Genomic DNA, 17,749 nt, shown 5'->3' on the forward strand with positions numbered 1-17,749 from the left:
TCAACGTTAATTTTGGGGTAAATTAAATAAATTTTGATTGGATTCCATGAGAATAAAAAAATCATCAATTTTAAGTATACGGGCTTTTTACCTTGGAATCTTAATAAATCTTATTGTTCAGATAAATATGATAATGAAAATGATGGTAATGATGATGGTGTTGATGATAAGGATAACAAAGAAAAAAGAGAGGAAAAAATAAGGAGGACAGCAAGAGGAAGAAATATGATGACTAGGTTGTATTTTGAATGCAGGTGAAATTAACTTTTGCCCAGCAAATTTAATTTCATTTTATTTTTACCTGCCCATGGATGCATGGACTTGTTTCAGGTGCCAATGGTTTATTTTCTATGCATAGTCACCCCAAAACTTGGTGGCTTAAAATAATTGTTTTATTATTATCTCTTACGGTACTGTGAGCTGACTTGTCTCAGCTAGGATATTGTTTAGAGTCCCTCTGAGGTTGCCATCGGAAAGTGTCTAGACTTGGACTTCATCTTGAAGGTTTTCTTATTCATATGTCTGGTAGTAAATGTTGGCTCTTAGCTTGGCCCAGAACTGGGCCTATTAGCCACAATCCTAAACATGATTTCTCCATGTGGCCTGCGCTTCCTGAGAGCATGGTGGCTGGGTTCAAAGAGCAAGCATTCTAAGATAATTAGATAGAATCTATATGGCCTTTAAAGCATCATTGTCTCCATGATCACAATCTTGCTTACATTCAAGAGGAAGGGAATATAGTTGCTAACTCTTAATAGAGGAGCTTTGATTTCACATAGCAGGAAGAGTGTGTGAGATGGGAGATGGTGTTGTGACATTTTGGAAAATAGAATCTGCCACATTGCTGACAGATAATTTCTACTCCAAGTTCATGAAAATAATTTTAACCCTTCTCCAGGTAAGAACCCATTCATTACCTTTGAAATATCCAAAATACTTTGTAAAAATATTTTTTTAATCTTTCCTAGGATGTTATGTGCATCTGTTCACCAATATTTACAGATTTGCTTTGTAAGAGCATTCAAACATCATGTGAGTCATTTCCTTTGAGGAATAACGCTACGTGTAAGAAATGTGAGAAAGATTATCCTTGCAGGTATAACTAATTTTCTGTTTATTTTTAATACAAAATACATGGTTTTTAAATCACGTGAACAAAAATATAATGATGTTCTGGTTTTAATCCTAACTTTTACTTAATGGTATATAATATTCTATTTGAAGTTAAAGTAAATTTTTTTGCATGTTTTGGGTTAATTGTTGTGGTATTAATTTAAAATAAATATTTGAGAAATTCTCAAGCATAATTTAGGTATACGGTTATCAAAAAAATATTTTGTTTCATAATGGAGGTTTTAATATAATCAAATAATAATTGAAGGTCTAGAAAGAAAAGAGAGATATATGTCTCCATAGTATTATTTATGTTATACATATATAACGTTGAAATATTTTAAAATAATAGAATATTTCTTCCTGTATTTCACAAACCTCAGCAGATAGATATTAGTTAGGGTCTTTAGGCAGACTTTTAGGAATTCATTCTTTCTTTAAGTAATAATTTGCCACAGATTACTCATTTATAAATGGCAGAAGTGACCCAAATATCTGGGCGTATAATTTAGTCAATTTTAAATAGCTTTATAGACATTTTCTCACATCATTAAGAAATACAATTTATACTCTTCACACTTGCCTGACTTTTATCTGGCTGCTTAAAGTAAATTCTGTTGGGCATTATTGAAAAGCAGTAAGTAGCCTCAAAATTTTAGAATATTCATAAAGGCAGAAAATTAACATGCGGGGTACAGAATAGCCTTGGAACACACTGAAAAGAAACTTAGAATATGCATCCACTTCACACTGTACGATACTTTAATCTATTTCAAAGGAATCCAAATTTAAAGGTTTTTTTAAAATTAACCTTTTGAAATGTGACTTTTTCAAAAGAAGTGACAATAAACCTTATCATTATATCAAGATATTGAAAACTCTAACCCATTCCGTCAAATTTTTGCATGCCTTCAATCGTATATTAATTCATCAATAAACCTGAATGTTATCCCTTTAAAAATATTTACTTTTAATTTACAATTCTATTTCTATGCCTCAATGTGCTAGTAGATTAGTGAATGTACTTAGAAAAGTGATCAACTTAAAAAAAAAAACCAAATACATCTCCTCCCCAAACATAAAACTGACTGATTAAAAAAAATTGCTAACTCTGACTCAGGTGAAATAATGGAGATATAATAAATATTAATTAAGTATGAAGTTGAAAAAAATGACAGGAAATCAATCTTGAAATCTATTTTTCTGTTCTCATATGAGTCAAAGAATATCAGTGAATATAATAATAAAAATAAAAACGACTTGACTTCAATGCTTTTATGTTAAGGATTTATCTGTGTGTTACTAACTTATGAGGTATGTTTTCCTAGGTCAGTGACTCTAACACTTTGAAATTAGAACTTCTTGAAGAGCTAAAGTACAAATGGTTGTTCTGTGTCTCTAGTGTTTATAATTTAATAGATCTGGGATGAGGATTGCAAATGTACATTTCCAATCAAGTCGTAAGTGATGCTGATGGTCCTGATCTGGAGTCACCATACTTTGAGAACTATTAGTCAAGATGAGCTTGGCCTTAAACAGCTTCAATGAGGGAAATTGTCTTATACCTTCCAACTAGTTTAACTACTCTTTTCTACTGAAGTTTTACTCTTCTGAATTTGGGAGAAAAAAAAATGTGTTAAGGTGAAAAGGAGTCAAATGTGGAAAGGAGAAGAATAGAGTGATTATAATGATATTAGTTTCCCTACCTGAACATATGCTATAGATCTAAATTTATATGGGTAGATGAGAGAGAAACTGAAACAAAATTACCTCCCTGAGAAAGACAGTGAAACATTGGTTATGGAAATTTTTATTTGGTACCTAGTAACTTAAAGCAATACAGTTAGAAAGAAATTAATTTTCTCCAGTAGTTAAAAATCAGAAAATTCCTTACCACCTAGAAGACTGAAAGCTTTAGATGTCTATGGGAAGTTAGCATAAAAATGTTATTATTATGAGCAGAAAGAGTTGTAAAGTATCAAAAGGGGCAATGCTGGGAGCAGGTAGCACACAAGTAGAGTCTGATAGGAAAGGAAAAGGAATAATTGATGTCTTGGAGGTATCAGACAGATAGAATACAACTTTGGTGACTCTCTTAAATTATAGAAGAATGGTTTGATTGTTTATGTGACTACTTTGGAAAATGATTTGAAAATAAAATGGAGTTTGTGAAATACAGCAACTGCAAAAAAAGAAACAAATATTTTAAAAAGGATACTTGAACATTATTTGGGTGGCGGTTTAGCCATCCAAATACTAGGAATTCCTAGAGAATTCCTCTCACTCTTCTCCAGCATTACTGCTTTCCGTCTACAAAAGTGAAATAACTTTTTTACCCCCTACTTGCTTGTTTGGCCCTAGAAGGTAAATTTTTTCAAGGTATATTTGGCACTTTTGCATGTTGATACTTGAACCATTTGGAAGAAAGTCTGCACTTAAGATTAACAGTGAAACTCCTACTAGAGGTTTTAAAGGGAAATGAAAGTCACACTCTACAGTAACACTAAGAAACTGTATTGCAGCATGTAATTGTGCAACTGGAGGTCATTTTGCAACCATGAAGTCCAGCAAGGAGACAAAGCCAAAACAGATATAGAGCTGAAAGGATTAAAAGGAGAGCCAGAACAATGATCAGATTCTTTATGAAGAAAGAACTACCTATAGACAGTTTAACAATATGAGCCAATAATTCCCTGCATTGGTTTAGTCTGTTTGAGTTAGCATTATGTTATTTACCACTGAAAACTTTCCATGTAAATATACTGAAATTCTTTACAAACCACTGAGTTAGATTGCTCACATATTTTAAATGGTTAATCTTCAGCCATACAAGTAGTTTTATTGCTCACTCAATTATTAGTTATCTACTAAAAGAAAATCAAATATTTCTGTAATATTGCTGAGTACTCTATGAAAATGATTTTGAATTACTATGAAATTCTACTCTACTGTAAGATATTCAAGAAGAATGTGTTTTATTCATGACTGTATTTGTAAATTATTTTACTGTGCTATGTATAGAATATTTTCTAACTAATTTATTTGATTCATTATATAATTTGTTTATAATAATTATTTTGGATCTTACTGATTGAAATGGAAGGTCTTGACTTGGGCGGTGATATGAAAAGACTAATTTGTTTAATTTAAAGAATATTTATATATTTTTCAGAAACTTTCCTACTCTAAGTAAAACTCTTCCGCAACCATAAAAAAGGCCAAAAAAAATTAAAAAGAAAAAAAGCTCTTTTCGTTAGAAACTTACATTCCAGTAGGCAGATACTGCTTTAAATGATCACTCTGAGTCAATTTTATTAAATAGAGCATTGGTGTATGTTCCCAAGGGAAGGGAGACCAGCTAGAAAGCTACTATGAGTATGTAGCCCAGAGTTGGTGGTGACTGACACTGCCATCAAGATGACTCGCGATGATGGTAATTAAGGATCAGATCTGGAATATATTTCTAAGAATAGTTCAATCTTTTGCTGAAGGATTAGATGTGAGGTAACAGAAATAAGTCAAGGGTAACTCTAAGGTTGTTTGCTTAATTGAAAGGTTGGGAAATAAACCTTAACTGTTTTCTAATACCATTTCCAAAATGGAAAAATCTGTAGAAAGAAGGGCCTGGTTGGCAGGAGTGGAAAACAAGATGTCAGTTTTGAACATGTTAGACAAGACACCTAATAGAGCCAAGTAGAGATATTGAAGTAGATATCAAGTATGTTTCCATTTTAGAGAAGCTATCTGGGCTAAATATATAAATTTGGAAGCCAGTGCCAGAGACATGACATTTAAAACCAGGAAACTTGCTGTGCAGAAACCTTTTAGTTTAATTATATTCCATTTTTGTCTATTTTTGTTTTGTTGCATTTCCTTTTGAGAACTTAGTCATTAATTCTTTGCCTAGGCCAATGTCTGGAAGAGTTTCTCCTAGTTTTTTTTTCTAGGATTTTTAAAATGACAGGTCTTATGTTTAAGTTTCTAATCTAACTTGAGTTAATTTTTGAATATGGTAAAAGATAGGGGTCTAGTTTTATTCTTCTGCATATAATTCTTTATTTTTCCCAGCACTATTTATTGAATAGGATATTCTTTCCCCAATGTATATTTTTGTTGACTTTTTCAAAGATCAATTTGTTGTAGGTATGTGGTTCTCTATTCTGTTTCATTAATCTATGTGTCTATTTTTATATATCAATACCATGCTGTTTTGGTTACTATAACCTTTTAGTATAATTTTAAGTCAACAGAGTAAACAGACAAACTATAGAATAGGAGAAACATTTTCAAGGAAAACATACATCAAAAGGCTAGTATTCAGAATCTACAAGAAACTCAAACACCTCTGCAAGGAAAAAATCAAATAACCCCACTAAAAAGTCAGCAAAAGGCATGAACAAATATTTTTTAAAAGAAGATATAAAAGCAGTCAACAAACATATAAAAAATGCTCTACATCTTTAATCATCAGATAAATACAAATTAAAACCACAGTGAGATGCCATTTTACACCAATCAGAATGGTTATTACTAAAAAGTCAAGAAACAACAGATGTTGGCAAGGATGCAGAGAGAAGGGTATGCTTACACACTGTTGATAGAAAAATAAATTAGTACATCTCTATGGAAAACAGTATGAAGATTTCTCAAAGAGCTAAAAATAGAACTACCATTTTATCCAGCAATGCTACTACTGGATATCTAGCCAAAAGAAAAGGAATCATTATATCAAAATAGCACCTGCACTCATATGTTTATCACAGTACAATTCACAATAGCAAAGTCATGGAATCAGCCTAAGTGTCCATCAATGGATGACTGGATTAAAAACATGATACACACACACACACACACACACACACACACACACACACCATGAAATACAACTTAGCCATCCAAAATAATAAAATCATGTCTTTGCAGTAGCATGGATGGAACTGGAGACCATTATCATAAGTGAAATGACTCGGAACCAGAAAGTAAAAAACCTAATCTTTTCGCTTATAAGTGGGAACAAGACAATGGGTACACACTGACATACAGGGCAAAATAATAGATATTGGAGACTCTAAAAGGTGGGATGGTGGGAGAGGGTGTAAGAATGAAATATGAACTATTGGGTAAAATGTTCACTATTCGTGTTATGGGTACACTAAAAGCCCAGACTTCACTGCTATGTAATATACCCATGTTAAAATAACAAAAAACAAGCAAACAAACAAAAAACTGCACTTGTAGTCTCTAAATGTAAAATAAATAAATAAATAAAAGAGGTTAGCTTAGAAAAAAATAAAAAATACAACAGGAAACTCAATGAAATTACCTCACATTGAACCCAGATAGGAACAAGAGAAGGTTTTCGAATGAGACTTGGTACACTCATATTTGAGGGAGTTAATGGATTAGAACATGAGATTTAAAAGGACTCCGTGAGTTAAGATGATAAAAATACAGACAATTATTAGAGAAGCTAATAAACTGGCAACTAAGGAAACTTCAAAGTAGTTTATATTTAGATAGGAGTAGAAATGGGTTGGGATATAGGGCACAAGCAGAAGAGTTAGCTTAGATAGGATGGCAGATGTTAAATGAATTGTAATAGAAGGAAAAATAGAATAGGTTGCTTTGAATGTGTGGTTGTTGAATCATTTGGAAAGTGTCTTCTGATGGCTCTGTTACTCAAGTGAAATAAGCAGCAATGTCTAATGAAATAGTAATCCAAGTGAGTATGAGGAAAATAGAGTATTACTGATATGCTACAGCATCTCCTTGAAGTTAGTGAACATGAATTTAAAGTAAGTTCAGCCTGCAATAATATGTGTCAATCTCAAACCAAGTGTAATTTACTCATATGCCCATCAGAAATAGCTAGGGTGTTGAATTAAAGTAGGGTTGAGCTTTATCAGGCTATGACAATGGAGGGGAAAGAGTGATTTAAGGGTGTATGCAATTAGTGATTATAGAAGTAAAAGGTGTAATCTAATTCACACAAGGAGGCAATAGAGAATATGATGGGGATGACAGACACTGAAGGTTGGTAGGGTCAATGGATCGTGGGATGGAATAAACGTTGGGGGAGAAAAGGACTACAAGGAGTAAATTAGAAAGAGAAATGAGGCCGTGCATAAAATATAAAATACTTAACATTAAGATTATGTAAGTTAACATTGAGAAGATGACATAGTTATATATTATGGTAGTATAGAGCATACTAGAGTAGGAGTAGGTTGTAGAGTTAGAGGGAAGATTCAGATCTTTGAGTTGAGACAGTATGCTCCTAGGAGATGCTAATGTTGCAAATAAATAAACTTTGCAGATATTGAAATAATGAAGGCACTTAGGTGTTCTCCATGCCTTGGCTATTGTGATAAAGAGGATGTGATGTGTTTGCATGTGTATGTATGTAATATTACACAGCCACATAAAGAAGGAAATTTTGTCATCTGCGACAGCATGGATGAATGTTGATGGCATTATGCTTAGTGAAATGAATCAGCCAGATAAAGACAAACACTGTATCATCTAACTAATATGTAAAATTTTTAAAAGTCAAAGTCATAGAAACAGAATACTGGTTTTCAGGCAATTGGGACTGAGAGAAATGCGGGGGTGTTCAAAGGGTTATAATATTGTATATTTCAGTAGAGTTAGAAGGGAGAACTTGAAATGTTTCCAAGACATAGAAATGGTAAATACTTGAAGTGATGGATGCCCTAAATCTGACTTGATTATCACACATTCTCAGCATGAAACAAAACATCACATGTATCTCATAAATATGTACAAACAGTAGTTATCAATAAAAAAATAAAGGCAAAAAAGATGAATAACTTCTGGGGAATTAATGTTCAAGGTAATGACTATAGCTAAAAATGATGCATTGCATTCTTGAAATTTGCTAAGAGAATAGATCTTACCTGCTATCCCCCACACATACAAATGATAACTGTGCAAGGTGACAGATATGTTAACTAAGGATAATCGTTTCACAATATATAATATACCAAGTCATTATCACACTTTACACTTTAAATTTGTACAACTTTGTCAATTATGCTTCGATAAAGTTGGAAAAAAATAGCAAAGTAAGGTTGAGATTGCTGGGCTCAGTGGCTCAAGCCTATAATCCCAGCACTTTGGGAGGCTGAGGCGGGAGGATCACCTGAGGTTGGGAGTTCAAGACCAGCTTGACCAACATGGAGAAACCCCGTCTCTACTAAAAATACAAAATTAGCTGGGCATGGTGGTGCATGCCTTTAATCCTAGCTACTTGGGAGGCTGAGGCAGAAGAATCAATAGAATCTGGGAGGCAGAGGTTGCAGTGAGCTAAGATCGCGCCATTGCACTCCAGCCTGGGCCACAAGAGCGAAACTCTGTCTCAAAACAGACAGACAAACAAATAAAGTAAGGTTGGGATTACATTAGAGAAAGATATAACATGTCAGAGGTTAAATGTTAAAGAATTAGAGGGGATGCTCAGGAAGGTTGACTATGACTATGACAAGGAGAAGATATGGGTAGCATGGTTTGATGGCATCATCTTGAAATAAGTAAAGCTTTTAAGGAAGAGGACGGGACATGAGGAAAAGATGAAGACAACTATATAACATGTAGACATTGAGCTGTGAGAGAAGAGGGAGAAAGAATAACCACCACTTGAGAGTTTACAGTCAAAGGAAAGAGATTCCTAAGAAGAATATGAAAGAAGTGTACAGAGCTGCTTGGGGGAAAAGAACCACACAGTGAGGGATGACTTGGAAACCACTGGCTTCCTGGGATATCTGAGGTAATGGTAATAAGGGATTAATTTTAATGGCCTCAAAGGTAGATCATGGTGGGTTGATTGTGAGAGTTGGCATAAAGTTAATAGTGCTGGGTTCTGTCAGAAGCTCACAGAGCTGGATAGACATTTGGAAATTTCTCCAAAGGCAGTGCTACAGCTACAAGACTCTGTGCTGCACTTCACTTACACAGGTGGCAGTGTCCACGGCGCTACAGGACACAGCTCCAGTGATGCTTCCTAGGGTCTCTGATCACCTCTTGGATGGAGGTTCATGGGTAGAGAAGGGAAACTCATTGTGACCTGACATGTAGATTTCTGAATTCTCCACCATACTTCCCACTTTTGTAGAGTGGAAAGTGTTTATTCACCAAAATCACTTAATGGCTTTGAAGATTATCATGAACTACATTATTAGTATTGCCATTTTGCATACACACACACACACGTGCGCACGCGCACACACACACACACTAATTTTTACTGAATGCAATGACTCCAATATTCTCAACATATCAGGAGGATCAAATTTTTCTATTTAGAGTAAAATGAGGAAATGAGCCAGGAAATAAAGTTTCGTTAAACCAGCTGGTGTCTTCCTCATAAAAATTTTTCAAGTCTGAAAATCAACTATTTAACCAAATTAATCGGGAGAAAACTTTGTAAAATATGCCACTGACTAAATATTAGAGAAATATGAATACTATGTTTTTAAAAATCAGAAATGTTGTGATATAGAGAATTTTGCTTTCTAAGCCTTTTATTTTCTCCTCCAAAATTCTGAGATATTTCAACAATAATGATATTCTCTTTTATATTCTCAGCTTATTGTGTTTTTTTTTTCTGTTTTCTACTCACTGGATTTAGATTATTATAACTTACACTACTTAAATTTCGATTTGATGTATTAACATAACTTCCCCCACCCCCATCCCCAAGTCAGTTTCAGCATTTATTTTATTTGGCTTGTGATAAATCTCACCATGTCAGTCATGGGTAAAGTTAAGGTTTTCAGTTTATGTCACAAATATAACTAAGGTTTTCAGTTTATGTCACAAATATAACTAACTAAGTATGCACTGTGACTATGAAATAAGACACTGCATTTGCAGAAATGCATAGGTTGACATATTTCAACATATAATAAAATTATATTTTCTTATTAATTTTGAAAAATGATTTTAAAAATAGCAATCACATATTTGCATGAGGAATGTATTAATTAATGGAATGCTTCCACTTGGTCACTCAATAATTTTCAACAGGAAAGCTTAATCTTTTGGAGTTAATTATCTCAAAAGCTGGGCTGCTACATTTTTCTTTGCTTGAAATCAATAGTCACATTTATAAGGCTTTTTTTTATTATACTTTAAGTTTTAGGGTACATGTGCACAATGTGCAGGTTAGTTACATATGTATACATGTGCCATGCTGGTGCGCTGCACCCACTAACTCATCATCTAGCATTAGGTATATCTCCCAATGCTATCCCTCCCCCCTCCCCCCACCCCACAACAGTCCCCAGAGTGTGATGTTCCCCTTCCTGTGTCCATGTGTTCTCATTGTTCAATTCCCACCTATGAGTGAGAAGATACGGTGTTTGGTTTTTTGTTCTTGTGATGATTTCCAATTTCATCCATGTCTCTACACAGGACATGAACTCATCATTTTTTATGGCTGCATAGTATTCCATGGTGTATATGTGACACGTTTTCTTAATCCAGTCTATCATTGTTGGACATTTGGGTTGGTTCCAAGTCTTTGCTATTGTGAATAATGCCGCAATAAACATATGTGTGCATGTGTCTTTATAGCAGCATGATTTATATTCCTTTGGGTATATACCCAGTAATGGGATGGCTGGGTCAAATGGTATTTCTAGTTCTAGATCCCTGAGGAATCGCCACACTGACTTCCACAATGGTTGAACTAGTTTACAGTCCCACCAACAGTGTAAAAGTGTTCCTATTTCTCCACATCCTCTCCAGCACCTGTTGTTTCCTGACTTTTTAATGATTGCCATTCTAACTGGTGTGAGATGGTATCTCATTGTGGTTTTGATTTGCATTTCTCTGATGGCTAGTGATGGTGAGCATTTTTTCATGTGTCTTTTGCCTGCATAAATGTCTTCTTTTGAGAAGTCTCTGTTCATATCCTTTGCCCACTTTTTGATGGGGTTGTTTGTTGTTTTCTTGTAAATTTGTTTGAGTTCATTGTAGATTCTGGATATTAGCCCTTTGTCAGATGAGCAGATTGCGAAAATTTTCTTCCATTTTGTCGGTTGCCTGTTCCCTCTGATGGTAGTTTCTTTTGCTGTGCAGAAGCTCTTTAGCTTAATTAGATCCCATTTGTCAATTTTGGCTTTTGTTGCCATTGCTTTTGGTGTTTTAGACATGAAGTCCTTGCCCATGCCTATGTCCTGAATGGTAATGCCTAGGTTTTCTTCTAGGGTTTTTATGGTTTTAGGTCTAACGTTTAAGTCTTTAATCCATCTTGAATTGATTTTTGTATAAGGTGTAAGGAAGGGATCCAGTTTCAGCTTTCTACATATGGCTAGCCAGTTTCCCCAGCACCACTTATTAAATAGGGAATCCTTTCCCCATTGCTTGTTTTTCTCAGGTTTGTCAAAGATCAGATAGTTGTAGATATGCGGCATTATTTCTGAGGGCTCTGTTCTGTTCCATTGATCTATATCTCTGTTTTGGTACCAGTACCATGCTGTTTTGGTTACTATAGCCTTGTAGTATAGTTTGAAGTCAGGTAGCATGATGCCTCCAGCTTTGTTCTTTTGGCTTAGGATTGACTTGGTGATGCGGGCTCTTTTTTGGTTCCATATGAACTTTAAAGTAGTTTTTTCCAATTCTGTGAAGAAAGTCATTGGTAGCTTGATGGGTATGGCATTGAATCTGTAAATTACCTTGGGCAGTATGGCCATTTTCACAATATTGATTCTTCCTACCCATGAGCATGGAATATTCTTCCATTTTTTTGTATCCTCTTTTATTTCCTTGAGCAGTGGTTTGTAGTTCTCCTTGAAGAGGTCCTTCACATCCCTTGTAAGTTGGAATCCTAGGTATTTTATTCTCTTTGAAGCAATTGTGAATGGGAGTTCACCATGATTTGGCTCTCTGTTTGTCTGTTGTTGGTGTATAAGAATGCTTGTGATTTTTGTACATTGATTTTGTATCCTGAGACTTTGCTGAAGTTGCTTATCAGCTTAAGGAGATTTTGGGCTGAGACAGTGGGGTTTTCTTGAATCAATCATTCTGAAATTTAACATAGGGAAAAGTTTTTTAAAGTCTAAACATAGTTTTTAACTTCAGTTTCTGGTCATAAACTATATAACTATTAAAAATATCTAGGACATTGTTGCCATTTTCTCATCAAGAGTAGTTTTTGCTACTATTAGTCCAACTTTACATTCTGCAATATTGTTATAGGGGACAGGAGGTATCCTGTAATCTGGCCCCCTAAATGCCCCATTTAAGAACATATGTTCTCATCAGTATAAACTTTCTTCCTTCCTTCAATGTATTAATTTCCATATAAAAATAGTAAGTTAGTACAGACATGTGCAGATAAAATTTGAATCAACATCATGAAATCTTTAAGTCTTTCTGGCATACCTGATTCAAGGAATCTTAGCCCCATAATGCTTTGCACAACCTCCGATATTTCTTAATATCCAGTATTCTTCCACTGTGCCCTCTGTATCTCATTTTGTCCACAGAATATTTTCCAAGTATCCACAATGTATTTTCTTTTTCTTTATTTTTTTATTTTTTAGAGACGGGGTCTCATGTTTTCACCCAGGCTGGCATGTAGTGTTGTGAACCAAGCTCATGTCAGTCTCAACCTCCTGGGCTCAAGCAATCCTCTCACCTCAGCCTCCCAAGTAACCGAGTAGCTGGGGCTATTCACCTGGCTAATTTTTTGAAAAAAAGAAATTGTGGATATGGGGTCTTACTATGTTGCCCAGGCTGGTCTGGAACTCTTGGAGTCAAGCAATCCTCCTGCCTCAGCCTCCGAAAGTGCTGGGATTACAGATATAAGCCACCACACCCAGCCCACAATATTTTTTCTACACTTTCTTTCTTTTTCTCACTGAAACCTGAGGACAGTTTTTCTTGTAGCCTTCGAGTTGGTCACTATTCATTCTTCTACAGTTGTGTACCACAGACAGTGAAGTGTATAGACAGCATTGCCCTTGTTGCCATATTCAGGCCATTTTTTCCCTTCTCCTTCTGAAAACCCTAGCCAGCAGCTGTATCTTCTCTCTCTCTCTGACTCTCTCTCCCCCTCCCCCTCTCCCTCGCTCCTTTTCTAGTAGCTTTTCTCTCAGTTTCTGCTTATCCTTTACTAAATGTTTTAGCATCTAGCTTGCTGACCTTTTCTTTATCACCACTGTGGTCATATTTTTTGATAACTTTGGTATCCCTCTTGGAAATCCACTCACTCTGGTTGTTTAAATTTTTTGATAATTATTTTGCTAATTTCCCCCTCTCCTTCACCTCAGTCCATCTCCCATGGTCTTATCCTATAAGTTATCATGCCTTTAATTGCACACCCTGAAATACCTTTAATTTAAATTCTTTCACTCTCTGATCCCCACTTCCTGTATTTCAAGTTCACTCACTCATGTACTGTAATGACAAAATTTCATAAATTTTTAAAAAAGCAACAGGACTTCCAATTATATGACTACATTTGACATTCCTGTGTCTAGTATCCCCTGCAGGTCCCCATTTTCTTTTAAAAAACATACTTACACATCCACTTTCAAATTCCTTGATTCTCTTTTTCTATGTTCCATTGACCTGAAAACATCAAACCTGTTTAATTCTCATCCTACCATTAAACTCTTGTCCATTTTATATATATCTAATATAGCAGCTCAAACTTAATGTATTCCAAATTCATAATTGATTACTGAGCCCTGGACAAAGCTTCTTTTCTGCCAGTATTCGTTTACATTACTCTTTGATTTCTTCTTTTCTCTCTTTTGACACGTCTTGTCCATCAACAAATCCTTTAAACTCTCCCATAACTACATATCATGGATATGAACACTTTTATCATTAGGAATGTTAACACCCTTGTTCAAGCCAAATTCTCAGCTGGAACATTTCAATAGCTTCCCTCTTGACCTCATTGTTTTGAACCTTCATTCAGGTACATGTCAAATAGTGAATGGAAGTCTCATCAAAAAAGCTAATATTTTGGCGGAGATTTGAATGATGTGAGGAAATGTGCAGCTGTCTAAGGAAGAGTGTTCATGGCAGAGGGAGTACCTATTGCAAAATCCTTGGCCTATTCAGACTCTATCCATGCATGAGTCCAGACTAACTGCTCTGGAGAAAGCAAGGGAAGTAGCAGCAATGAAGTTAGAAGAGAAACCAGAATCTGGGGCAGCTTTAGATCATGAATGCCTTTGTAACGTCCTCCATTTTCACTCTAAGTACAATGGCAAGTATTGCAGTGTTGCTGGCAAATGAGTTACTTTATTTGGTTTATATTTTTGAATTGTTGTGTGACTGTTGTTTTGAAAGGAAACTGTACAGACACAAGGGCACATGCAAAGAGACCTGTTAATAAGCTATTATAGTAATTACAGTATAGCAAACTGGGTAGGACAGTGACTTAGATTAGAATTGGAGAGAGGGCATAATAAGAAGGGGTTGGATTGTGGATGTATATTTAAGATGGAGTCAATACAATGTTTCTTTAGAGCGGATTGAATGAGAAAGAAAAAGAACAAATATATTGGCTCCATAGTTTTTGACCTGAGCAACTAGAAAACAGATTGTGATTATTTTAGATGCTGAAAGTTACAGGTAAAGTAACTGTAAAATAGTTTGCTTGTTTATCATTTTTTATCCACAAAAAAAGAATATATATGTTTTAAAATCATGTTATTCCTCTGCCAATGCCATTCAGGGGGTTCCCGTACATTAATAAAACCTAAAGGATTTAAAATGCTTACAAGGTGAGCCATATTTTCCTCCTGCCTATCTCTCTGCCACCATCTCCTACTAAGTCACCACTTTGGTCTTTGAGATGTTTCCTGAATATCTCAAGGACCTCTTGCTTCAATCCTCGGTATTTGCCGTTCCCTTTTCTGAAGTGCACATTTCCCAGAAAGCACAGTAGCAATTTGTACACTTCCTTCAGCCATTCACTCAAATATTATCTCCTCAAAGATGTCTTTCCTGTTGATCCTGACACAGCCTGGAAATACCTAATCTCAATTTCTCCCTCCACTTTTATCGGATTTAATTTATTAATTATATAGCACCTCTCCCTATCTGTCATTATACTCATGTATTTATAATTTTCTCTCCCTTCCCCATAAACGAATGTATAATAAGGCAGAGGAGTTGCTGTTTTAATAGGTTTAATACTAGCTTTCTATATTCTAGGATAGAGGTATAGCATGTTAATTTTACTTATCAAATATGGATGGTTTTGTCTAAGATTCTTATTTTCATCTTTAAATAACTTTTACATCTGAATTATTTGCTTTCCGAAATCCAGGCAGTGACCTTGTTGCTCAGTTTATGCTTAAAAGATAAATTCGTCATATGAAGTAGTCCATAGGTCTGGACATTTGTCTATGCCCACACAAGTCACAGTATGTAAGCATGCAATAGTATTGCAAAGATTCTATTATAAGAATAAATCTTAATTTACTTCGAAGGGTTTTTTGCCCAAGTAGCGGAACAGGTTCAATGACAGCATTGAAACTGATACAAGGAACTTTCCATCAGAATCCCCATGTCTGCATGATGAAACCAAAGAGACAAATGTGAACTACAATGCTTTAAGACAAAAATTACAACTTAAACATTATAAAAATTACAAATATAACTGTTCATTTCCTGGAAAAAAATGTATCAAAAGTTGATTCCAAGTTTTCAAACAAGTGATGAGAGTATTTCAAGTTACCACAGGCAGAGAAAACTATCTGAAGTTAGTTTATAACTATCTCCTTTCCATTTGCTAGAATAGTATAGAGTTTGAAAAAGCTATTTCAGCAGCTAGAAAACTTTAAGCAAAAGTATACTTCCAATTTGAAGTTAACTCTTTAAAAAATATTTTTTCTAATTTTTTGCTTTATGAAATTATTATTTTAATACAGTAATAATTTTTACTAACTGTTAGTAAAATATTGAACATTTTATTTTTAATTGTATTAAATTTATGGGCTTTTCTTAATATTTTGAAAAAATACATTTTGAAACCTATTTAAAATGTAGTAAATATTGTTTCACTGATTTTTACCTTAATTGATAAATTAACTTTAAAAATAAATAGCAGTTATAAATACTAGTAGTTCTGTATTACATAAAACATTTACCAAAATGCTGGTGATGGAATTTTGTTCTGATATTGCTGTCCCTACTCTATTAATGCTGTGTTCCCAACAGTGCCTGACACTTCTCATTAAAATCAGTAGTGTGCATTCCATAGGTCACTGGACAAGTTTGGAATGTTATGTCCAAGAAATAGAGTAAAGCTAATTAACTAATGAATATTGGCTTTATTGGCAAAAGGAAAGCTAATAGTAGAAAGATATTTAAATCAGTGGTAAGAAATCATTTTAGGAAGGAAAAAGTAAAAGAGGATAAGAGTATTGTTTTTGTCTCCTCTTTTCCACTATTATATTTTATTTTCATTATTTTTTTCCTTCCCTTTCATGTATCTTCACAGATCCTCGCTGCTTTCCTATGTATCATTTCCCATTTTACCACTAAAATGACACCTTAAATATTTCCATCACAATCATGAGGTTACCCTTACCCTAAAGTCTCAAAATAGTTTTATATAAAAACAAACTATAAATTGGATGTTTTAGAAACATGGTGATCTGAAAGGTCTTTCCTTTCTCTCCCCCTGTATTTAAAACAATTGGCCTCTGACTAAAATGGCTGCTGGACACCTAGAGTAGCTCAAATTAGTTAGCTATAAGTCTCTCTGAGCATTTCAACAGAAGTTAATGCACTTTTGTAAACACATTTATTAAAAAGGTCCATGTTGTTTCAGAGTTTGCTTTTGTTTACTTTGCTTTTGTTTTCTCTGTTTTACATTCTTAAATGTCAAGGCTACTATTGAAACTTCTTTTTCCTTGACAGCAGGCTGAGTTGATAGGATGACATTTTTCTTATGAGTAAGACTTGGAAGTGCCTCTTAGATTTCAAGCCATCACTGGGAGTGGGGGATTGGAGATGATTGCCTGAAACTCAGTAGGAAAGTTTTCCCTTTTTGAAAAAAAAAAAAAAAAAAAAAACTTTTAAGTTCAGGGATACAAGTGCAGGTTTCTTACATAGGTAAACTTGGGTCATGGGGATTTGTTGTACAGATTATTTTATCATCCAGGTATTAAGCCTAGTACACATTAGTCCTCCGCCTTTGGGTCAAACCTCTCTGAGCCACACATTGCAGATAGTATTTGGGGGGTCTCTTACCTAGTGTGTACTGAGAGTAGAAAATCTTTGGCCTTTTTTTTTTTTTGGATCAATAAAACTTGCTCTGTTTAGAAACACTTTCTCAGAGTTGCTGCTGCCCAGTGTTCATCCAACACCATTTGGATCTGATTCTTCTTAGTGGCTAAATATTGGTTCTTCAATTCATAGACCTGATCCTGTTCTTTGGAAACTGCAACACAAAGTAAGCCCAAATGTCACATGTGTCTTTAACTGCTCTTGGTCAATTCAGTCCATTCCAACTCAAAAGGAAAATTGAAACTCATCAACTTTTAGGATGTGCTAAAGCTCTTCTCTTCTTCTCTATGCTATTACATGCTCATCCTCAACAGGAAGCGATGCTACCTCTCATTAAGTTGGTATTTGGAGTGAT

At 34.7% G+C, this 17,749-nt stretch overlaps 1 protein-coding gene across 5 annotated transcripts in view; it reads left to right on the plus strand.

Annotated features, from left to right (window-relative positions):
• The window catches only part of LOC112208034 (protein eyes shut homolog), a 327,262-nt gene that overhangs the window by 245,784 nt on the left and 63,729 nt on the right, over positions 1 to 17,749 (plus strand). For all 5 annotated transcript variants that reach the window (XM_054685938.2, XM_054685939.2, XM_054685937.2 and 2 more), the window contains one exon: positions 969 to 1,096. In XM_054685938.2, the coding sequence (XP_054541913.1) occupies positions 969 to 1,096 (128 nt within the window). The remainder of the gene's footprint in view (positions 1 to 968; positions 1,097 to 17,749) is intronic.

Source organism: Pan troglodytes, chromosome 5 (genome assembly GCF_028858775.2).
Source record: "Pan troglodytes isolate AG18354 chromosome 5, NHGRI_mPanTro3-v2.0_pri, whole genome shotgun sequence".
NCBI lineage: Eukaryota > Metazoa > Chordata > Mammalia > Primates > Hominidae > Pan > Pan troglodytes.